This window comes from Protomyctophum bolini (genome assembly GCF_963924005.1).
Source record: "Protomyctophum bolini genome assembly, chromosome: 12".
In the NCBI taxonomy this organism is placed as follows: Eukaryota; Metazoa; Chordata; class Actinopteri; order Myctophiformes; family Myctophidae; genus Protomyctophum; species Protomyctophum bolini.
The window spans coordinates 28,754,806-28,778,891 of record NC_137873.1 but is presented as its reverse complement, the minus strand read 5'-3'; the positions used below and the strand labels follow the sequence as shown (position 1 = coordinate 28,778,891).

Below are 24,086 nucleotides of genomic sequence, written 5' to 3'. Positions count from 1 at the left end.
TTGTGATGCGGCGCACAGGGAGGTACAGGCAGCTGCCTGGGACCCTGGTTTGTAGGTCATTTTTTGACTGAAATTATGCAGCCAATGTGTCCCAAATTAAATGCAGAGATCATCTGGAGCTATGGTGAAACCTTTTTAATCAGGAAAAGGAATCATCAACCTACTAGCTGATAACGCCTCACATCCACGACGCATTGTGAGCTTGTAGGATGCCTAATTCCGGCTCGCTGCAGCTGTGCGAAGGAGCATACATTAGGCATTAGCCTAATTAGCTCCGGTCATTGTTCTGTTTTAAAACACGTCATGTCAGTCCTCATTTGGTGTACTTTTCATGAATGTTTTTTTTTTAAACCCATTGCATCCTACCATAGAATGGCGTGTTCAACCCCAGTGCCGGCGAGGATGATGGGAAGCAGGGGGAGCCAGGTGTGATCCAGTTGTCCAGAGCAGAGGCCAAACAGGCCTGGCTGACAGCAGGGGGCGACACTGAGAGAGCTGCCAGACAGGCGCTCCGTGACAGAGACGCCAAGGTACAGCATTATGTCCCTCTCTGTAAACACATCAAGTCCTGTTGAATGGGCTATATGCATTCACGCCATTTTGGAAAGAACTTGGGCCCCTTCCCTACTGCCTTCACAGGTGTTACCGCTGATACTAATGAAGTCTCTGTTCCATTCTGGTCAACACAGAGTCAGGGTGCTGCTATATTGTTCTTGTTGGCTCACTGGAAACACTCTGCTACACCAGTGGGTTCCAAATGGTCCTGTACGGGTGTGTAACCAAATGGTCCATTTCCATTTGGTTCCATTTGTACACTCTCAGAGTTATGGGGGTCCTTGAAATTATCAAGTTTGAGAACCACTGCACACTAAATGGAACAGACCCTTAATAAGTATCATCGGTATAACACCTGTGATGGAAGTAGGGAAGCGGCCTGGAAGTAGGAAGAGTTATTCTGCATGCATATAGCCCATTTGAATACAACGGTGGTTCTCTCAAAGGGGGGTCCGGGGACCCCCAGGGGTCCTTGAAGGTTCCATTCCAGGGGGTCCACAGCAACGTGATTTATAGTTAGGAACCAAATGTAACTTTTACGGGTCAGTATGGTTACATTTGACCACTCTCAAGAGTTATGTGGGTCCATGGCTTAATACATACAGTAACAAACTGGTGGGGTCCTCACAATTAAAGAATCCCTGTCATAAAGGCTGTTGTGTCTCTCTGTCCCTTCCGTTCCCTCAGGTCAAGGAGCTGTGTTCTTTAGGCTTCGATGATATTCCTCGCTGCCATGAGGTGTTGAGGCAGAGTGGCGGTGAGGTGCGCGGCGCCTTGGCCTTACTGCAGCGACCCCTGCTGGAGCCCTTCCACCAGCGCATGTGGAGCGACGAACCCGAGCCGCCCATAGACATCTATCATCCCGACAAACAGGTGCGATGTGTAGTAGGGCTGTCAGTTCACCTCTATAATCCAATTCGAATTTCATTGCTTAATTATTTGTAATTTTCGAAAATATTCGAATATTTACATTGTTTATTTTAGCTCATATTTAGCCTATAATAATACACGTGGCTGGCATGTCTTGTGAGTTTTGGGAAGTGCATAGTTTTGACAGGTCTGCCTTCTGTGGACAGTGAAATCCTGACCATTAAACACGGGCAGAGGCAACGATAAAATCTATCATTCATTGTGAAGCCAGCAACATGTTGATGCAAACAGACGTGTACAGTAGCTGCTCGGCCTGCTCCAAATGATATTAGCATTCGTCTGTGTCTGCCCGTGTAAACGCAGCATCGAGTGTGTTATTAAGGAGGACTCCTTGGCTTCTAACTATATGGACCAGAGTTAAACTAATGTTAGCTCCCATGCTAACTAGTTGCTACCCTCGTCAGAAACAACATCACAGATCGGGTGGAAGATGCTGATATCACTTTGCTTGTGCCCGTGGATGGGAAATGAGATTTAAAAGGCTATAGAAGCGTGGATGAAAGGCAAGCACAGATGTGCAATAAAGTTGCGTCGTGAGACTGTATTATGATTTTCGTTCTACCGGCGATTTCTGTCTGCGTAGTATACTAGTATCTATGTATGTGTTACAAGGGTTTGTGTGTCTGTGATTAAATGTGCTACAGCCAGTAAGCCCGCCCACCCTGTAGACTGTCTCTGATTGGCTTACCCTGAAATCTGGCCCTACTTTAGCCAATCAATGACCTCTTCTGCGACGTGACCGGCGTGCACCTTTTCACATGCAGTGGAAGCGGCCGGGGAGATTTCACAGCGGTAGATGCGTTACTCAATACATTTAGTGAGCGGATAAAATAACATAAAACAAAATAAAAATATTAAATAGAATTAATAAATTATAAAAGCTCCATTCGAATGGCAATTTTAGCTTTCGAATATATATATATTTTTTAATATTCGAATTTCTTTCATATTATGAAATTCGTTCTGACAGCCCTAATGTGTAGACTGTTTGCACAGTAACAGGGGTCTCCCCGTCTCGCCAGCACTTTAGTGAACAGAAAATACTGCACCACTTGTCTCACACGATGGTGTATTTCTAATTATTTCTGCATGTCATCCTTCAGCGTATATGTAGGAGATTACTGGCCGTCTACAACCTGCCGAGCTGGGGCCGCTGTGAGCTGGCGCTGTCCCTGCTCCTGGAACGCAGCGCCACCTACTCCCTGGAGGACGTAGTGCAGGCTGTAGGGGAATCTCACGATCGGGAGTTCATCAAGAGGGTGCTGGCCAAAGAATGTCCAATCTGCCTTTCTGTCTTCCCACATAATAAGGTATGGGGGGAGTGTGTGTGTGTGTGTGTGTGTGTGCATGTTAAAATATACATTCAATTCTTTATTTGTACCTTGTGAGGACCTAATCCCAATCCCAGGAATAGAAACATTAGGTAAACCTGCCCAGTGGTAAAAACATGTTGCTGGTCCTCTTACAAGGATTGGACAATTTTAGTTTTAGGGCTATACTCTTATGCATAGTGAAACTTCTGCCTCTCACCCTCCATCTTTCTCCTCTTCTTTTCCTCCTCCCTCTCCCATGTCTCACGTTCTCCTCTCAGATGCAGTCTCTGACATCGTGCCAGTGCTCAGTGTGCTGTGGCTGTTTCCAGCAGCACTTCACCATTGCCGTGAGGGACAAACACATCAGGGACATGGTGTGTCCTGTGTGCTGGGAGCCGGACATAAATGACCCAGAGCACCTCAACAGTTACTTCTCCACATTAGACATCCAGGTAAAGCCTAAGGGCGTTGTTCCATGTGTATGCTTAAATGAGCAACACAAGTTCAGGAAAAAAGAGGTTGTCAAGGTGCGGTCCAGGGACCCCCAGACCCTGAGGGGGTTCCAGGAGGTCCACAGTTAAATTATTCATAGTTAGGAACCCTTACAGGTCAGTAACTCTGAGAGCATACAAATGGAACCAAATAGACCCTTTTGGGGTGCCTGAGGCCCTGAACACAACACATTACTCTGGAACTTAGAGTAGGTTGGCTGTTCTCGCAATGCATCGTGCGTCTCTATTTAAAGACACAGAAATACCTTTTGCAATCCAGGGAAGGAGGGCAACAGAAGAGTGAATTGAGAAACCTCTCACAATTATAATGTCATTACATTGAAAACCTTTCTGCGCATTGTCAGTGTAAAGTAGTTGCATTGTAGGGTTGAAGGCTCAGGTAACTTGAAGTGAAGTGAACTGAATTTCATTTCACAGTTGCGAGAGTGCCTGGAGCCAGAAGTCTATGAACTCTTTCATAAGAAGCTGACAGAACAAGCTCTCATTAAGGACCCCAAGTTCCTTTGGTGTAGCCATGTAAGTACATCATCTGCTCAGCGGTTATTTTGACGGGCATAATTAAGATGAAACCTTTAATATTTACTTGAAAAGTAGACAATGGGCTTCTAACTCTAACACTAGAGGCTATGCTAAAATGAGTTGAGCATTTCAATAATTATGTCAAAACTAAATACATAAATAAACACATGTTCTCTCCTCTCCTTCAGTGTTCATATGGGTTCATCTACGATGGAGACCAGCTCAAGGTCACATGCTTTCAGTGTCGCAACAGTTTCTGTGCTCAGTGCAAAAAACCTGTAAGTTGTGTGTGCATGCGTGCGTGTGTGCACTAAAATATGCATCTGTTTCATTAACCAAATACTGTATGCACTCTTTTGTTAAATATCCTGGTATCGTCGCCATCTTTATCTTTCTCTGTCTTTTTGGATTTGTTTCTTATAACAATCAGTGAAATATTATATAAGACGAGGTAATAATAACCTTCAGAAGATACTCCAGTTAACACTGTTAGGTTCTGTAACTGGATAGAGGGAATTATGCACTGAGAAACAAACTGAGTTTATTCAACTGTAATACTGTAGTGCCGATAAAATAGCACTAGCAGATGTACAAACTCACAACGTGTTGTGCTGCAACGCACTGTGAGCTTGTAGATCCAACGCGGCCAACCGACACACCCGCTATTTGGCAATGGATGTGCAAAGTGAACGTTCTTCCTTGCTTCATGACCAGCTGTTGTACAAAGTTTCATGGTATTGCGTGAATCTGTTCAGAACTTACAGGCCTGTACAAGCCACCACCGCCCTCTCAGTCTCAACGTGTGTGTGTGTGTGTGTGTGTGTGTGTGTGTGTGTGTGTGTGTGTGTGTGTGTGTGTGTGTGTGTGTGTGTGTGTGTGTGTGTGTGTGTGTGTGTGTGTGTGTGTGTGTGTGTGTGTGTGTGTGTGTGTGTGTGTGTGTGTGTGTGTGTGTGTGTGTGTGTGTGTGTGTGTGCGTTTTAGTGGGAGTCTCAGCATGCAGGTCTTTCTTGTGAACAGTATCAGTCATGGAAGAGGGAAAACGACCCAGAATACCAACGTCAAGGCCTGGCCGGCTACCTGCGCGACAATGGAATCAGTCAGTCTCACACAAACACACACATGCACATGTGCACGCCACACACACACTCTATCCATCAACTACCTTCCTAGAGAGCTAGCTCGCTAGGAGGAGCATGTTGCGGATGGGTCACTACAATATATATATTTATGCATTTATAATGTATAAATTTGGCACAGAATTTGTAATGGAATTATACCATTCTGTGCTTAATTTTGCTACACTGCCTGTCTTTGTGCATTGCACATAGGAGTAAAATACTCATTATTGCGCTGAATGATTGTTATATACTGTAGGCCTGGAAATTGGGTTAAATATTCTGGAAAAGGTTTGGAAAGATTTTTTTGGAAATGAAAGATGTGTAAATGTAAAGATGTGTGGGAACTCTGAACATGGTACCATTGCTGACTGAACTAACATTTCAATGACAGATTTTCTTTCTTAACCCTTCCTGCTCCTTCTTTGGTCTCCCTCATAGTTACCACCTTCCTTCCTCCTAACATCTCTCTCTCTTTCTCTCTCTCCCTCCCATAGCGTGTCCCAATTGTCGATTCCAGTATGCCTTGTCTAAAGGGGGCTGTATGCATTTCTGCTGCTCCCAGTGTCGCTACCAGTTCTGCAGTGGCTGTAACAACCCCTTCCACACGGTGAGGGTCACTCTGTTATATTGGTCATATTATTGTTTGAATATTTGTTCTGAGTTCTGAATTTAAGCATGTTTCTATACTATTACTAGTGATTGGCAGTCTTTTTTTTTATTTATAGAGCCCCCAGTTTCACATGCATTAGGCCACACAGACCCCCATTTGTAATTGTTACTGACTGTAATTAAGGGTCCATTCGGATTCTAACTATCAGTCATTTGGCTGGTGACCCCCTGGAATGATAACAATAACGTCAAAACACAGCGTCTTTAACAATGGAACTCCATATTTTCATTACCAGTCAATACCAGCTAGTGCAAAGAGTCCAATGGAGAACACTGTAGATAAGACTGTAGTCTTATCTTCCTTCCATCTCTGATTTCTCCCTCCCTCCTCTTCTACAACTTCTACTTTGTCAATCTGTCCCTTCCTGTTTTGTCTCCTCATTTGTCTTCTCCTTTTCTGTTGTCCTTCCTCTCTCGTGCATGTTCCTCTCCTCTCCTCTCCTCTCCTCTCCTCTCCTCTCCTCTCCTCTCCTCTCCTCTCCTCTCCTCTCCTCTCCTCTCCTCTCCTCTCCTCTCCTCTCCTCTCCTCTCCTCTCCTCTCCTCTCCTCTCCTCTCCTCTCCTCTCCTCTCCTCTCCTCTCTGCCCCTCCCCTCCTCTCCCTCTCCTCTCCTCTCCTGTGCAGACATGTGCAGTGGACCAGTGCAGAGTGTCAGGGTTGCATGCCCATCACCCCAGGGACTGCCTCTTCTATCTCAGAGACTGGGAGCCTGGAAGACTGCAGGCTTTACTGCAGGTACACTACACGCACACACGCACGCACCCACACACACATGCACAACCGTTATGTCTGTTTTATTTGATTAGATTGCATTTCTATTGCATAGTTTTCTTATTTATTTCCTATTTCTTGCATTGTTAATTTCCACAAAACAGGAGCAAAATTTGTTTTGTCCATGTTTGTGGTGAGTTCCTTCTAGGGCTGTACAATAAATAATCAAACCTCAGCTAATTGTCGACTGTGACAAATAAAGCGCAGTCGATTGTAAAAAATCTATATTGAATTAGTAGGAATGGCTACTGCTCCATGTTTAAAATACCAATTCTTTAAGTTTATAGTGGCTTTAAACTAAAGTGTCTGGAAAAACATCTGCACCTTTCACACAAATGAACCAACATAATTGTTTTCGCATTGCGGTGTGAATGCACCTTACGGATGACTCAAAGCCAGACAATCTAAACAGTATTAGCAGACGGGTAGAGTTTAACAGTTGAAGCTGACCAAAGCCATGTTTGTTTTGTGTGTTTGAATAGAATAATGCAGTGACCTTCAATACTGACCCTCCACCTGGAACACAGGAAGGTACGGCTGCTCGCACCCACACACACGCGTGAGCGCACACGGCTGCACACACACATGCACAATTACACACACACACACACACACACACACACACACACACACACACACACACACACACACACACACACACACACACACACACACACACAGTCATTCTGCTTACTTAATGTAAATAAGCACACATACAACCTAACAAGTGGTTAGCGACACACGTATGCATGTGGCCTACCAGGCTACCACACACCATAAAACAAAAAGATTAAAACAGACCCCCCCATTGAAGTTGTTTATTAATCATAACCATATGATCCCTTTCTTTGTATTTTAGTATCTTGTCTACCTATTGGTTTTATACCTGTGTATATACTGTATGTAGTGTGTATTGTTTTGTACTCAACCTATTGGTTTTATACCTGTGTTTATATGTTGTTTGTATGTCTGGCCTCGTGGGGAAAGATGGTGGGTGGGTGGGGACGACTGGGAAAGGAGTTGTGGGAGAAAATGTAAAAAAACGAAGAGTCATATTCTCTGTCTGTGAAAATTACATGTCATACTCTTTGAATAAATTTACTTAAAAAAAAAAAAAAAGATTAAAACAGACAGAAAAAAACGACACAGCTAGGGAATCAAATGGGGATTAAAGTTAGTTAATTAATTTAAAGAGATTGAAAATTAAAAGCTCATTTGTATTATCTCTAATTATCTGTCCTCTGCGCTCTCTCTCCCTCTCCTTTTGTCTCCCCTCCTGCCTTTCATCCACTCTCTCTCTCTGTCTCCCCTCTCTTTCTTTCTCTCCCGCCCTCTCTCTCTCTGTCTCCCCCCCCTCTCTCTCTCTCCCCCTCTCTCTCTCTGTCTCTCCCTCCCCCTCTCCCCCCCTCTCTCTCTCCCCCTCTCATTCATCTCTCCCTCTCTCTCTCTCTCTCTCTCTCTCTCTCTCCCTCAACCCCCCGTCTCTCTCTCTCCCTCCCCCCCCTCTCTCTCTGTCTCTCCCATCCCCCCCCCCCCCTCTCCTCCATCTCTCTCTCCATGGACAGGTCTGTGTGGAGTTCTGGAGCAGAAGGATGAGGGAGGACAACAGTCAGATTCAGCCTGTGGGGCTCACACTCAGCCTGGACACGCTGGCCTCTGCGAGTACGCCTTCATCCACTACTCGTTTAGTTAGCCTGGGCACACTGGCCATCTGAATAATACATGTTGTTTCCTTGCAAGCAGGGGTTGTGATTTTAATTATGTGATTATCGGTACCAGTCATTGTCAGTTATTCGCCGACCCTAAAAAGTTCAACAGAAATGCCCAAAACACAATTAAATCGTTAGTCGCAATTATTTATATGACAATTCATCGTCAACTACAGTCCCTGGAACAATATATTTTCTGATGGGGGTCTGCGACCAAATACATATCATTCTGGGGGTCCTTGACATGAAGAAGTTTGAGCACCACTGACATAGAAACATGGATTTTTCAGAAAACTGTTAGGATTTAGAAGACATTTTGTGGAATCTAGTCAGGCCTAAAACATTTGGGTGCTTTTTCCCACCACTGCTATAGGAAGCACTACCGGGAGTACCTAGTGAGTCTGATCAACGGACACTCCATTGACCCGGCACCCCTCTTCAACGCCAACGAGTTGGTACTGGCCTGCAGGAGATACCAAGTGGATGACGCCAGAGTTAACACCGAGGATGACTTCACCTTCTACAGCAGAATGCTAGAGGTAACATTTACCCCATGAACCCTATAATCATCATCTCTAGTCTTGGGCGAACACTTGGCAGAAATAGCATATCGAGCTGGAGGAACCGAATATAACATGACGCCAGCCACTTCTTCTCCACTCTCACTCTACGATCCTTGTTTCATTTCCGGGTTATCAGTGAGGTGGGGGCTGTTGTTGTGAGCACATTGATCGCTCATAGCCCTTAGCTCTCGTCAGAAACAGTTACATGTCCGGAGCGATGCGAGACAAAGTCACAAATGATTTACGATCGTCGGGATGCGCGACAGCTCAGCCTGGACAGCGCTCGAAGCTACAAGATACAAGGCTTTGAAAGTCATGTTGTAATGGAGGCTCAATGGAGCTGTTGGGGACGGAGGGTCTCCATAGCAACCGGAGCAATGCTAAAAGGTAAATTGACGGTCACCGCTTTCATATATGGAGTATACGGGGGGGATTGGCTGATGCCATACCCTAGCCTGGGGGGTACGATGATAATCGTAGATAGCACAGAAAGAATTAAAAGAAAGTGTGGCTTCACAGAGATGTTCCCATACAATGAATGGAGAAAGAACGTTCTTGTTGAAAATTATTTTCACTTGTAAAGGAAGGAGAGGTCACACAGCTTGTAGTCACGATGCAAAAAACCTTTTTATTGAAAGACCAACGTTTCGGCAAACAATAATTTCCCTTCTTCATTCTTTATTGACCTTGTCAGGGGAAAAAAACAAGAACAACTAAAAGAAAAAAATCTATATAACATTGCATACTATTATTATGTAATAACATGTTATAGTGGTATTCAGTACTAAGCCTCTGTGTTACTGTCTCTCTCTTCTCAGAAATTGATGAACGAGGTTCCGCTAGGCGACAAGGTCCCGCGCAAGAAATAAAGACAACATCTTATCGAGAAAAATTGTCATTTGCCAATGTAAATCTAGCAGAAACCTACTTCGGACTGATGGGTTGTTAAATTACCCTCAAGATCTTGACATCTTCTTCAATAATATTTTTATTGATTCTTACATTTTATGACAAAGACAAGACAGAAAAAATCTTGACATCTTACATTCTGTGTTGATGTTGGTACAAACTTTGTGTGCAAAGTTCTGCTCAAGGATCCCACATCTTCAACGTGGTGATATGAAACTGATCTACAGTACAGTGGTTATTGCTTTCAGGAAGAAGCACTCCACATCATCACATGTCCTGATTTTATTCTGCGTATGGCTGTACAACTATCATTGTCTTTATTTATTTGATGGTGGCATAATATGTGCTGTGCGCGCGTGTGTGTGTGTGTGTGTGTGTGTGTGTGTGTGTGTGTGTGTGTGTGTGTGTGTGTGTGTGTGTGTGTGTGTGTGTGTGTGTGTGTGTGTGTGTGTGTGTGTGTGTGTGTGTGTGTGTGTGTGTGTGTGTGTGTGTGCATGTGTGCGTGCGTGCGTGCACGCAGGTGCCATTTATTTTACTGTGGAATGACGGGACTTTATGGTTCCATAATGTTTCAAGTGTTGATTGACTTGGAGATTTTAAATATGATTTTAGGAACTTCCTCTGTCCATCATAATTGAAAATACAATACTGTCTCTCTAGTGTTTACAGACCTTGCAAATGTAAAACCTTTGCCTCTCACCCAATGCCAGTCCTGTTTAGCAGAAACAGAGTCAGACAAGGAGAAAAGGCTCAGGCAATAAATTTGAGCGGAAATCAACGACATAAAAGTATAAGGACATCTGTGGAGCATCATAATTGATTTGCAGATTGGCCTATGAATTAAATAATTCAAATACTCCCTTAAAGCATAATTCAGTGTACAAATATAGCCATGGCGCTAACGTGTCGCAAAGTATATATTAGCACAGGAAAGAAATTCAAAGTTAAGTGAGCATTGGATTAGTATTCACCCTGAAAATCACTTTATTGTTACCCTGCCCACATGCATGCATGGCAAGGTATTGTTTGTGTCTGTCTGTGAACAAAATGGGAGGACTTTAATGAAACTTATTGGGAAATGGTCACATGTTGTGTCACAGTCACTGTACATTTCACATACGTGACATTTATCCTCTGCATTTGAACTCCTAACCATTAGGAGCAGTTAGTATAGCATAGCATGGCCAGACTAATATTTATCACTAAAGAGCTTTGCCTTCTGGCTCAACTCTCTTTTCGTCACAACAGTGCTGTACAGCGATTACAATACCGCCCCTTCTGCTCCGATTCTCCGGCTGATCTCCTTCTCCGTGTCCTTCCCCTCACTCGTGAACAAGACCCCGAGATACTTGAACTCCTTCACCTGGGGTAATGCCTCATTTCCTACCCTTACACTAATGTTGCTCTGGAGAGGGAAGTCTGGAACACTCTGCTGGAGTGCCCCCACGACCCAACTACAGATAAGCGGTTGAAGATGGATGGATGGATGAAATAACATGATTGAAGATTATTCTATTGAACTATGAGATGCATTTACTGGACTATGGTGTCAGTCACTATGATGCATCTACACTATGATGACGGTTTCCATGTGGATCCCTGTCTTAATGTGATGTCAGTACTGTGACATCGGTCATCTCCATATTTAGGCAAGGTTTCAGCCCGATTTGACCGCCACGTCAGCATGATGCTAGTGCTGGGGTTATTAAAGAAGCAGACAGGTATTATAGTGCTTAGTGCTGCTTGTGGTATTGTAGCTATGGATTTTTCACAAGTGTTTGGCAATAGTGGAAAAATGCAGGATTATTATCACACGGGTCCAGTACAACATCACTTTTCTCCATACACTGACAATGGAGGTACTGTGCTTGCTGTTGCCGGAGAAGACTTCTCCATCGTTGCTTCGGACACCCGACTCAGCGAATACTATTCCATTCACAGTCGTGACTCTCCAAAATGCTACAAGTTAACACCGTCCACTGTCATCGCCTGCGCCGGGTTCCACGGTGACTGCCTGACTCTGACTAAGATCATCGAAGCCCGGCTACAGTTGTACAAGCACTCGAACAACAAGACGATGACCACTGGGGCCATAGCGGCCATGCTGTCCACCATCCTCTATGGCAGGAGGTTCTTCCCCTACTACGTGTACAACATCATCGGAGGCCTGGACGAGGAGGGCAGGGGAGCCATCTATAGCTTCGACCCAGTGGGCTCCTACCAGCGAGACGCCTACAAGGCCGCAGGGTCGGCCAGTGCCATGCTGCAGCCACTGCTGGACAACCAGATTGGTTTTAAGAATATGGAGGGCGTGCAGCAAGTTCCTCTGACCCTGGACAAGGCACTCCAGTTGGTCAAAGATGTATTCATCTCGGCCACGGAGAGAGACATCTGCACAGGAGATGGTCTTAGGATCTGTATCGTCACCAAGGAGGGCATCAAGGAGGACACGCTGCCACTGAGGAAGGATTGAGGAAAGACTCATCTTCGTTCTGTGGTGCTTAATGTGCATTCTTTCGTCCGTCTGTCCATCACTAATCCCACAAACCAACCAAGGCTGATCAGCACAACATTTCTTGTGGGGGCCAAGGAACTAAATCCCTGAATTCTTGTCACTATTATTAATTTTTTTTACTACTGGACTGATGAGTGTGTATTGGGAACACTGCCAGTAGTAGTACTGCCACACATTTTCTTTTTTTTTCACTCTAAATAGTTTGCTTTCATTTTATAATGGACAGAAGTCAATGGGCCTTGAATCTAAACCTGACCAACTAATAAGTAATGAATGACTGACGTCCACATGAACTCAGAGATCCACACGGGAGCCAGTCTTGTATTTATGCCATGGCTCTGTAAGAAGGCTAGCCATAAGAGGAGTCTGTTAGTGTGCGCGTGCGCAGAGCTAATCGCGTAACCTGCTGGACCAATCGGCACCACATTTCATGTGTACACTGTCAGTAGACCAAATAGGTACCTTTGTGCATTTTTTTTACCCTACATGCTTTCTATTTTTGGGGGGGGGGGTACTGACCTGGGCAATGGTGCCCAGATGGGCTGACACTTTGCCCAAAGTTGGAGTCATACATCATAGATACGTGTGAAATGAAGCCATATGTGGCCCTCGGTATCCACATTATTGTGTGTGTTTTGTCAGAATAACATGCGGTAAATAGTATTGAGGGATACATTGATCTTGGCCATCAGGTCAGAATCCTGTGTCTAGGTGAGACAATAGAAGAGCAGGGAGATAAAATACAACCACCCCAACTGTATAAGTTATTGTATATTAACATACTATACCATACAGGTTGGACAAAATTACACTTTATTCATAAAATAAGTTACATAGTTCTGCTTTAATGTCCTTATCTTACGAATAGAGCATGGCAGTGTACATATACAGAGTTTGTGCGCGTGTGTTACAACTGGCTTTTCATGTGACATAGTCGTAGTGTTCTGATCAGTGCGACTCATCCAGAAGGCCATCGTTATTATAGTTAATTAACTGTAAAACCACATTTTAGTTAAATTAAGGATTGAAGGGGGGGGAAACGAACAAAAAAGTTATCTGAGACTGTATTGTGTGTTTACAAAACTAAAACAGACCGAATTCATAAAGATGTCTTTCATTCTGTATTCTATTTTGTATACAACTAGCCCTATTTTGGGCAGATACAAAATGCATCTTTCAATTTTGTGTGAGCCAGTTTTAACTGAATATTGTTGTTTTATTTTTTATTTTTATTACACAATACATTTTAATTTCAATGAACCTCACAGATTGTTATGCATTAGTAGGGCTATGGACCTCCATAGCTCTGCAACCTGCAACAGTCCACTTGGTTCCTATTACTATCAATCATTTTGCGGGGACCCCAAGGAGCCCTATTTTCATTCAACAGAGTCTTTGTAGCTTATCTATGCCATGGCAGCTTGGCTGCATAAATCCGTGAGGAACGTGTCCCTCTTATGCACCAGTGCTCCCAGGAAGTCCTGAGTCCGTTCCTCCCGACGGGTAGTGTAGTTCAGCAGTACATCCTGTCTCCTAATAGGATCAGCCAGGTTCCCGTTCCCATGATGCTGCGGGAACTCTGCTATGCAGGCACAATCTGCCTCTAGCTGCAGCCGTGCCTGCTCCTCTCTGTGGAGCTCCCTGGCTTTCTGAATCGATCTGTAATTGAACTGATATTGAAGGATAGCTCCACACAGATTCCAGAATGAGTACTCTGGCCATAAAACTGACTGGAACACTATGCACGAGTGAGAGGTCTGCCAAAGGAGGAAGTCACTGAGGCGCACTTCTCCCGAGGTCCGGATGAGAAGGTCTGGGTCGGGAGAGTTGCTGCTGTACAGACACTCGCCCAGCAGGCTTTCGGACACGTCGCTCGCCTTGATAAGCCCCTGCTCCACTCCCCAAGCCATTTCCCTAACTGCATTGGTGATTTCATGTCTTGAGGTGTAGGCAAAGCATAAATTCAGGAAGCATTTGCTATGAGCTCTGGTTGTTACCACGGCTTTGGCGATAAGTCGCTGAAGGTCCAACGGCAGCAGTGTCAAGTCTCCTAATACCCGAATGCAAACGCCGTGCTTCTCCAGATTCTCCTTCTCTTCTAACAGCCTGACAAACTTCTGCTTGGCCAGCTCCATCAACCCATCCACCTCATCTTGGGCCCTCTTGAAGTTTTCAATGCTGAAGGCATACACTGTGACCTCGCCAATGCCCAGATGCAAACACCAGCGTAGTGTCTCTGCTAGTTTATTAAAGCCCTGCATGTGCCCCTCCTGGCGTTCCATGTGTTCCTTGCGGGCAAAGCGTCTGTTGCCATCCATGATAAAGGCCACATGCTTAGGTATTGGACCAGCCTTAAGGATGTTGGTTGCGAGTTTCTCGACAAGGTTCAGCTCGCGTTCCCTAATCCAGGACATGTTCAAGTGTCCAGCTACTCACAGCTTTTACGATGACGTCCAAATCCTGATTTAAGTGATGATGTGTAGTGTTCCTGAAGAACACTGTGACATCATAATGACCTCCAAATATGTTGACCTCCGGTATAAAAGAAAAGTTTTAAAACGTGAAACATTCAACAATGTCCTTGTGATTCCCAGAGGACTATTTGAATGATGTTTTAAAAGTTTAAATTAAGTCATGACTGAGCTAGAAGTGAGCAAAGGTTTTTGAGAACAAAATGAATAACCGCGAGAAGAATATGACGGGGCTCTCTCCAAATATGGATATCGAGCCCACTAACTACTAGGCTACTATAGAAAGGTGCACTCAGTGGAGCGCATGCCTCTCAATCAGAGAATCCTGTGTTATCATCAGTGATGCAAGATGTCATATTGACACATATTGACTAAATATGGTCTACACAACTTCATATTTGTGGCAGTGATAAATGTACGGTGGATCGGAGATTATGTTGAATTCACAAAATGTGACAAATATTCACACCGAAAATATTCTCAAAATTTTACAAATATCTGGGTATTGAAATATCTGAGGTTTGACACTGCACAGACCCATAATTATGTGAGATTAGCCGCGCATAAACAGACGGACACACCGAGGTGAAATCATCATCTCCCCCCTGCCTTCATCCTGGTGTAGATAAAATCAGGACAGAATATTATTACAATTAACAAGCATAATATGGTAATGTTAAAATGTAGACAAATGTTGTGCAAGGCCTTGTGTTTGTGTCAACATACAAACCAAAATCCTGGCATCTTTTGTGACAGACTTTCAGAACCATCTTCCTTCTCATCGTCGATGCCCGCCAGATGTCCGCCTGGCTGACATTTCCACACACCTCTTCCTCTGCTTCACACAGGCACATCTCAAGGGTGTTACACCTACAAGAACAGTGTGACATGCATGCCGCATTAATGACGTGTAATGGTGGCACCGTCGACCTCCTGCCACAGCTTGCGTGAAGATGTGCAAGAGTGCAGGAAAGGTTTTGCAGCACGAGCTGGCTGACCGTGGCGGAATTGAAGGATGACAGGTACAGCGTTCCGGACTGACGTCCTTTTTTGTAAGTTATGCTAATGACAAGAGGTTACATGATTTAGTTATGGCAAGATACGAATTTCAGGACATGTGAACAACATCTACTTAGACTATGAGAGTCTAAGATTATAGTGAAAGTGAACTATTGTCAAATGTGATATATTTCAGTAAGGCCCTGGGGTCCTGGAGACAGGATCCAACATACATTAAGCAGTGATGTAATATCTATTTTATTCCACAAGGTGGCATTAGTAAGTAATTGTCTATAAAAAACCTTTATAACAATGCCACGGTATTTGATTTCAGTTTATACTTATAATGCAGGAGCTCTCACAGTACTTCAACCTTACACTGTTGCTTTCTTCTGTCTGCTCTCTTCTTACACTCCCTCACTCCTCTCCTGTCGTGTCAGCCTCACTGTTTATCTGCTTAGCCTCTGTTCATCTCCTCTCCTCTTCCCTTCTTCCTTGTCTCTCTCCTTAGACAGCTGTGTGCTTCTACTCTCCCCTATGTCACTCCCCCCACCTTTAGCACCACACACACACACACACACGCCCCTATAGAGTCCATTGAGTATGGTTTATAATAACCTATACTCAACTGTATGTGTACCATATTCACAGTAGTCAGTAATACATTTTAGATAAAGGAGTTATTTTTTTTGTGCTACACTGATTTTTTTATTCAGTTAAGACCTCATTAACGCAGGTATAGCTAAACATTTTACCATATACAATCTGCTCCCTTTACAGTGAACCAAATAGTACCTTTTCCCCACACTTGCAGGTGTAAAACAGGGCAGTGCTTTGCTGCATTTAAATAAATGATTTGGCCAACCAGGTTAAATCACTAGTACTTAGTTCTATATGAATGACTATAATGAAGCAATTCAAAACTCTTTCGTACTATAATTAAACCTGAAATCTGGTAATTCCCTTAATTCCCTGACTTTGCCAATTTGTCAGGGAATGACAAATTGGCAAACATTTCAAACCCCTTTTCTCTGGGTGTGGGGATTTTCAAGGCTTTATTTGATGGCAATATATATAAGGGGAAGGTCACGCAGAAAAAGGTCTCAAATTGGATTCCAACCGGAGGCCAGCTGTCCGAGGAGAACTGAACCTTAATGGTATACAGTACAATCTAGCACGTACAGTACACGTGCACCTGGCTGCCCGGGGGCCACATGTGACCCCCACCTTCACTTAATGCTGGTTTCTATCGGAATACTGATATATTATTATTGATTTCAGCTGTTACAAACATGCAAACATGACTCACTTCAAATACTTCAGTGTAGATATTATTATATTATGATATTTTTATGAAACAAATGCTTTGCAGTTTGAAAGAGGATAATTCAAGCTTTCCCTACAGCTGCAATGTTGATGAGTTTAACGTTGTTGTACAAGCAGATCGCAAAAGCAATTTGGATCAATGGGATGTCAATGGATGGTATGGCAACTCTAGATTCATCCCATTATAAAAAAATCTAGTGTTGCAAATTACAGCTAGCCCTCTCCATCAAAGTTGCCCACCGGGGTTCCCTGTGAGGCTGTTCGTCATCTGCACGCATTTCACTTCTTTGGCAGCATATTGTCTGTATGTATTTAACATATTCCATGCGTGCACATAATATGGTACATTTTTTACTATTAATGTTGTGAAAATCAAGGCAGTTGATTGTTGTTTTGCTGCCTTTAACTTTATTCTGACTCCTTTAGACCTCTTGGACCTATGGACCAACGTTCAGAGTTGTGGTAAAAAAGTTAATCTGAGGAATCATAGTATGCATGTGAATATATACACTTCTTTCTCCTCTTGTTACTGTACACCTCTCCCTCATTCCACCCCTCCATGTCTATCCACCGTCATTCCTTCTATCATTTTTCCCTCTGTCTCTTTCTCTTCCCTCTCTCCCCCCATGGCCGGGGATAGTGGCTTTGCTGGCAGCAGCTTGGCTAATGGATGTTGACAGCTGACCTCCAGAGACCCGTCCAAATGGGCCCTGGCATGTTGAGAGGAACCATGGGACCGCGCTGAGACACTGAGAAAGACAAAGACTGTGTGGAGAGACTGACAGACAAGACACGAGAGAGAAGGTGAGAAAGAGGAAGATACATTTACTGTGATTAATGGGAGCATGGAAAGTGGTATAATGAAACATTTTAGTACTACTATACTATATGTAGTGTAATTCATAACATTCCAAAATTATGTTGTGATCCTATAGGACTAAATTATATGTAGCTTGCAGATTTAGTTCAGTCAGATATACTCGAGCGGGTTCATGCTATATGCTCAAGGGACATGCATGTATTCGAGGGGTTAATATGCTGCATTACTATGTGGGTGTATTCAGTGTTTGCAAGACCATTCGCTGATGTGGCAGTCAGCTGACCAATTGGGCGGGGTATTTAAGCTCACCTAGACTGCATGCTCTTCCTGCCTTCCTTCTGCATAGATAGATAGATCTTTATTGTCATTGCTTGCATGAAACAACGAAATTCAGTTAGAGCTTCACCACTGGCATCAAATAAATAACCATACTGTACAATAACCCAAGTGCAATAGTGCTGGTGCAATGTAATAGTGCAAAGTTCAAAGTAGTCCAAAGTTCAGTGCAAGACCAAGTCCATTTTCGGTACCCTTTTAATACTGTAGATGGGGCTGGCAGAGCCGAATGCCAAGATAATATATATACTATATGCACACTTGTATTCTGATTCTATAATACATATTGGTTAAATCTATTTGTGAGTTATCTGATCGAAGTGTATTAGTGGTGACTAACCAGCCCCAGCTGAGCTTTGGGGAGTCCCTGTATGGATACAACTTTTAAAAACACCATGGACAAACATGGCAGTCTTTCTGTTCCTGGCGGTCTGCTGCATGCTTGCCTCTGTCTACCACTCTACCAGTCTGCCTGTGAATGCCTGTCTGTCTGTGAGTTCACATAACCTTTTTACCTGCCCTTTTGAATATATGCCTGTCTGACTGTATCTCCGGTGGCCTACCTGTCTGCCTATTTCTCAGTGTTGATCTGCCAGTATTTCTCTCTCTCTGTGCCCGACGCCCGTATATGTCTGGCCTACAAACCGGTCTGTCTCTCTCTTTCTGTCCAGATTTGCGTGTTTTTGGCGTCGCTCGTCTATAAGTATAGTCGGGATGGCTGCCCGCCTGAGCCTGTCCATCTGTCTTTGTGGGGTTTTTTCTACCTCCAAAGCTGTTGGGAATGTTTGCCAGTCTGCAATCACTGTCAAATGTTTTCGCTGTCGGGTGGAAACCTTGCATGTCTAAAACCATTCATTTTTTTATATTATTAAAAGAATTATGCAACGCTCTTGTCTGATGAAGTAAGGCATTCATTTAGGGGGAAAAAACTAGCAAAAAACCCAACACATATAGTTTAAACAAGGTGCCTGACAGAAACGATATAAACCGTGGCTCTGGCACCAATTAGGAAGAAGAACATCCAGATAGGCAGCGGCAGAACATGAAGGTCAACAAGCAAACTTGAAAAATAATATTGATTGACAGCACAGCGAAGGTTGAAAATACAGAAGGAGAGCTGCCAGGTCAATATCTTCAAATGCAATCAATCATGTTATCTAGGTTAAGGCACTATACTGTAGGTGAGGAGCTATTTTGTGTGTTTGTGTGTGTGTGTGTGTGTGTGTGTGTGTGCTCCTGTGTTTATTCCGACTAACAACAACACTACATGTTCAGGGCAGTGGTGAATCTGTCCTAAGAGATTAGTTCCAGACTAAATGGACTAAATTAACTGTAATGGTCATGACATCATGGTGTCCACATCTCCATCCCTGATGAGACCATGGTGCCCAACACACACTGGTGCCCAACACCAAATCCATGATTCCATAGTTAACTGCGACCTTCGGTCGCAAATAATATAGAAATCATATAGGTTATACTACAGAGGATACCAGCAGTAGTCACATACTGTAACAGCCACTCAGGACTGAGACAATGCAGGGTTTGGCTTTGGCTGGTGTACTGTATGTGTGCAGCTCAACTGACACGCCACTGTTGATTTTGACAGCAATGTTTTAGTCTAGTTTTCGTCAACAAAATATAAGATTTTAGTCGACTAAATCTACTGTTGATTTTGTCGACACAAATGTATTTTGGCGGGCCTTGATGCCATCGCAATGCCTGGTTTTACACTTGGTTCAATTGGTTGCATGCTGAAAATAGCCGATCTGCAAGCTCACAACGTGTATATATATAATATAAAATTAGGCCTACTTGTCCTTTAGTTCTATACGGGATGTCTTCTCCACTAGTCCCCTCACTAACATTATAGTCTAGTTTTTATTTGTTGACGAAATTGTCAATATATTTAAAAAAAAAATTGTTGTAGTTTTTATTTTATGTTTTTAGTTGACGCAGTGTGTGCGTAAAGGGCTTTGGCAGGAAGCGACAGCATCTTACTGAATCATTAATGCTCTCATTCATTCATTAGGTAACCATTTAGCAGCCTCCTACTCTACTAACGGATGGATTAGATTAGATGTGTTGTGTTTTATTGCACAATAAAGCACAACAAAACTTAGTTCAGCAGCAATCCACTCCACTAAGCAGCATAAAAGCATCAACTAAATTCAGTCAGACAACTCTTAGAGTGAATTTTACAATATTTTACATTTCATAATGAACAACCAAGGCCACTAGCCACCCCAAAAATAATCTGACAGCGGCCACTAGCCACCCTAAAAAGAATCTGACAGCGGCCACTAGCCACCCTAAAAACAATCTGACAGCGGCCACTAGCCATCTCATGGGCACTGTACTGCAGTTCTGCTGCTAACGGGATCTGTCACAGTAAGCTATTTAACCATCCTCCTTCATGTGTGGCTGTGTGTGCACGTACTTTAGTAAGCGCTTGAATCTATATGCATTATGCCTAATCGCCTATGTGTATTCCTGCGATTACTGTAGGTGTCGGTTCATGCATGCATGTGTCTGCTTAATGTGAATCTGCATGTGAATTCTCTGAAAATGCATGCCAATGTGCATGAAAGTGTGCCTGCCTGCGTGCGTGTGTGCGTGGGACGTATGTGTTAATCTGTGTGCGTGCATGTGTGTGTGGTGCCAAGGTATTTACCACAGCTCTGGCGTCTGGGCTGAATAGACAGGGACAGATGGAGCGAGCATGGAAGAGTAGCAACGGGAGACCACCCCCGTAGAGGCGCTAGTCATTGTATTAACATACTCTATACGTTGCATATTGATTAAAATACAGTTGTATTCATAATATACGTCCCATATTGTAGTTTTAAAGCAGCACTCCATAACTTTACAATTTACAATTTACAATTTACAATTTACAATTTACAATTTACAATTTAGGCATTTAGCAGACGCTCTTAATCCAGAGCGACTTACATTAAGCAAGAACAAAAAACTTTCATGACTCTACCAGTTCTATTGTTTGACTAAAATGGACAGCTTGTTTGAACAGAGTCTGGCGTTTTGATTTTGTTGCAATCAAACTTTTACTCGTAACGAGTATTTTTATACTGTGGTATATTATTGATACATTCACAGAGTAGTTTGACCACCTCTTGTCAATCAGTAATGGTCCATCTCCTACATGACCACAGGATAGACATTTATCAATAGAAGAACAGCTGGGACCTACTACGACCACTGCAATCTCTTTAGCTATATTGCAATAAAATATACCATACAGAAAATATATTTGTATTCACAAACACATTTATTGCTTGGTCTTTTGCCGCTGCCGAGGGTTGTTCATGTGACATTGTCCTTGCTTACTTCAAAACAGAGATCCCGACTTCAAGAAAATATCAATCAGGTTATGGTGGCCATATAGACCAAGCTGATACTTGTTTCTAGACTATGATAATCAACAAATAAATGAAACAAACAGCACATCAACACCATATATTAATCTGTACCGTAATCGATTGCTATACCACACACACACACACACACACACACACACACACACACACACACACACACACACACACACACACACACACACACACACACACACACACATTTGTGCATAAATATATAGTGCAAACATGCAAATGCATGTTTGTATGTTTGGGCAGTAGAGGATAGTGGCTTGTCAAATGGTATGCTACAGTATATCCTGATCCTAGAGCCCAGGGGATGGACTCGCTGCAGATTCCTTAATGGGGTTGGCAACCTAAAGTAAAATATGACAGAACAATGTGATATGAATATATGACGCTGATGCATAACAGTGGTGAAAAGTAACTAAATACATTTACTTAAGCACTGTACTTAAGTACAATTTTGAGGTATTTGTACTTTACTTGAGTATTTCCAATTTCCAATACTTCTACTACACTTACTCCACTACATCTCAGATGGCGGTGAAATCCACTTTCTATTGTACTGCCGTCTTTATCATGATTGAAGAAAAACACTCTTTGACAAAATACATGTAGGTCGGTCCCTGGATAGCGTTTTAGTTAAATACTTATTTGATAACCTTACATTCGTAATTTCATTCCAAGGAAACATGGAGGCAACGGGAGGCGATATTGGCAAGCTTTCCCGAGATTCCTTGCGAAGCATAGCGGAAGCAGAACGCAAGGGGACGTTCGGTGAATCGGTAGGCCAATCAGAGGTGCGACTCCCTCTTTTTCCAGCAGCACTTGCTTTGGCAATGTCCCGGAAAAGACGCTCTGTGATTGAGTATCTTAGAGTAGGCTATAGAAGTTTTAACTCTATGGCCAGCAGTCACTTGAGTGGCAGCGTAGCAGTGTGCCTTCAGGACAGCAGTCCGCTTGACTTCCTCCTCCAGTTGCAAACAGGTCGCTCCATCGAACTGCAGCGACCAATGAGGCATCTATATTTTTTAGGTGTAGATGTTCATCTTACACAAACATTCAATTCCTATTGACAATGAATGGAGAATTTACGTCATATGTGTCTGAGCAAAACGGCTATTTTGATCCTATACACAAACATTAAATTCCCATTGACAATGATTACATTTTTGTCATGTGTCTGAGCAAATCGATGTATGATGATAAGAAGTAAGAGCCCCTCACTTCACATGGGTGTGATTTTTGAAGCGCTAGCCCCTCCTATGTCCCCACAAAATGTCCGCAACACAAACATTAAATGGCATTGACAATGAAGGGAAAATTTAGGTCATCTTGTCCCCACACATCGTACGTCACACACGTTACCGCAGTGAAATTTGTTCTCCGCATTTGACCCATCTCTTGGAGGGGTGAGCTGCAGCCAATGGGACCCAATGCCTCATATTTGCCATCGACAATGAAAGGAGAAATTAGGTCAAATGTCCGTAACACATTAAATGCCATTGACAATGAAGGGAAAATTTACGTCATCTTGTCCCCAGACCAGACGTCTCCTATTTGCCATCGACAATGACAGGAGAAATTAGGTCAAATGTCCGTAACACATTAAATGCCATTGACAATGAAGGGAAAATTTACGTCATCTTGTCCCCAGACCAGACGTCTCCTATTTGCCATCGACAATGACAGGAGAAATTAGGTGATGTCCGCAAAACAAACATTAAATGCCATTGACAATGAAGGGACAATTTATGTCATCTTGTACCCAAACGTCTCATGTTTGCCATCGGCAATGAAAGGAGAAAATAGGTGAAATGTCTGCCAAATATGATGTAAATGTGTGCCAACAGGCATTCTGATTGGCCAGTATAAGATGATGCATGAATCATGCATCATTATTATCGTACATCATCATGCAGCATGATGATGTACGATAATAAGAGCTATACCCTCACTTCACACGGGTGTGATTTTTTTTTAAATATCTATGCAACTAACCATGTTGCTGAAACCCATGAACTAACCATGGTGCTGAAACACAGGAACTAATGGTTCTGAAAAAGGAACTAACCATGGTGCTGAAACACAGGAACTGATGGTGCTGAAACAGGAACTAACCATGGTGCTGAAACACAGGAACTAATGGTGCTGAAACACAGGAACTAACCACTGTACTAAAACACAGGAACTAATGGTGCTGAAACCCAGGAACTAACCATGGTGCTGAAACACAGGAACTAATGGTGCTGAAACACAGGAACTAACCATTGTACTGAAACACAGGAACTAACCATGGTGCTGAGATTCAGGAACTAATGGTGCTGAAACCCAGGAACTATAACCATGGTGCTGAAACTCAGGAACTAATGGTGCTGAAACACAGGAACTAACCATGGTGCTGAAACTCAGAAACTAATGGTGCTAAAACACAGGAACTATGGTGCTGAAACACGGGAACTAACCATCATACTGAAACACAGGAACTAACCATGGTGCTGAAACTCAGCCTCTCTTACCTGATGTTCCGTGTGTCATGTTATCATGCAGATGTGACTATGCTGTTAATTATCATGAAGCTAATGGAACGGCATAACTTGATGGCATATTGACACGTCATACGCTTATTTATAGCCCACTGTTTGTGCGTGTGT

At 43.2% G+C, this 24,086-nt stretch overlaps 3 protein-coding genes across 4 annotated transcripts in view; 2 read left to right on the top strand and 1 right to left on the bottom strand.

The window, feature by feature from the left end:
* The window catches only part of rnf31 (ring finger protein 31), a gene marked incomplete at its 5' end in the record, with an annotated part of 18,346 nt that extends 8,011 nt beyond the window's left edge, over window positions 1-10,335 (top strand). For both annotated transcript variants that reach the window (XM_080779310.1, XM_080779309.1), the window contains 13 exons: window positions 372-530; window positions 1,243-1,428; window positions 2,589-2,795; window positions 3,077-3,250; window positions 3,728-3,826; window positions 4,018-4,107; window positions 4,811-4,925; window positions 5,442-5,554; window positions 6,240-6,350; window positions 6,869-6,917; window positions 7,952-8,048; window positions 8,469-8,634; window positions 9,477-10,335. In XM_080779310.1, the coding sequence (XP_080635436.1) occupies window positions 372-530; window positions 1,243-1,428; window positions 2,589-2,795; window positions 3,077-3,250; window positions 3,728-3,826; window positions 4,018-4,107; window positions 4,811-4,925; window positions 5,442-5,554; window positions 6,240-6,350; window positions 6,869-6,917; window positions 7,952-8,048; window positions 8,469-8,634; window positions 9,477-9,527 (1,617 nt within the window). In that variant the 3' untranslated portion in view covers window positions 9,528-10,335. The remainder of the gene's footprint in view (window positions 1-371; window positions 531-1,242; window positions 1,429-2,588; window positions 2,796-3,076; window positions 3,251-3,727; window positions 3,827-4,017; window positions 4,108-4,810; window positions 4,926-5,441; window positions 5,555-6,239; window positions 6,351-6,868; window positions 6,918-7,951; window positions 8,049-8,468; window positions 8,635-9,476) is intronic.
* A 991-nt stretch (window positions 10,336-11,326) lies between these two features.
* LOC308325128 (proteasome subunit beta type-1-like) lies at window positions 11,327-12,040 on the top strand (the record flags this gene model as incomplete). The annotated part of the gene is made up of 1 exon (XM_080777537.1): window positions 11,327-12,040. One exon carries the CDS (start codon window positions 11,327-11,329, stop codon window positions 12,038-12,040), a length of 714 nt encoding a protein of 237 aa, XP_080633663.1.
* Window positions 12,041-13,488: 1,448 nt separating this feature from the next.
* On the bottom strand, window positions 13,489-14,496 carry LOC308325278 (dehydrodolichyl diphosphate synthase complex subunit DHDDS-like; the record flags this gene model as incomplete). Its single annotated transcript, XM_080777758.1, has 1 exon — window positions 13,489-14,496. One exon carries the CDS (start codon window positions 14,494-14,496, stop codon window positions 13,489-13,491), a length of 1,008 nt encoding a protein of 335 aa, XP_080633884.1.
* Between the last annotated feature and the right edge of the window lie 9,590 nt (window positions 14,497-24,086).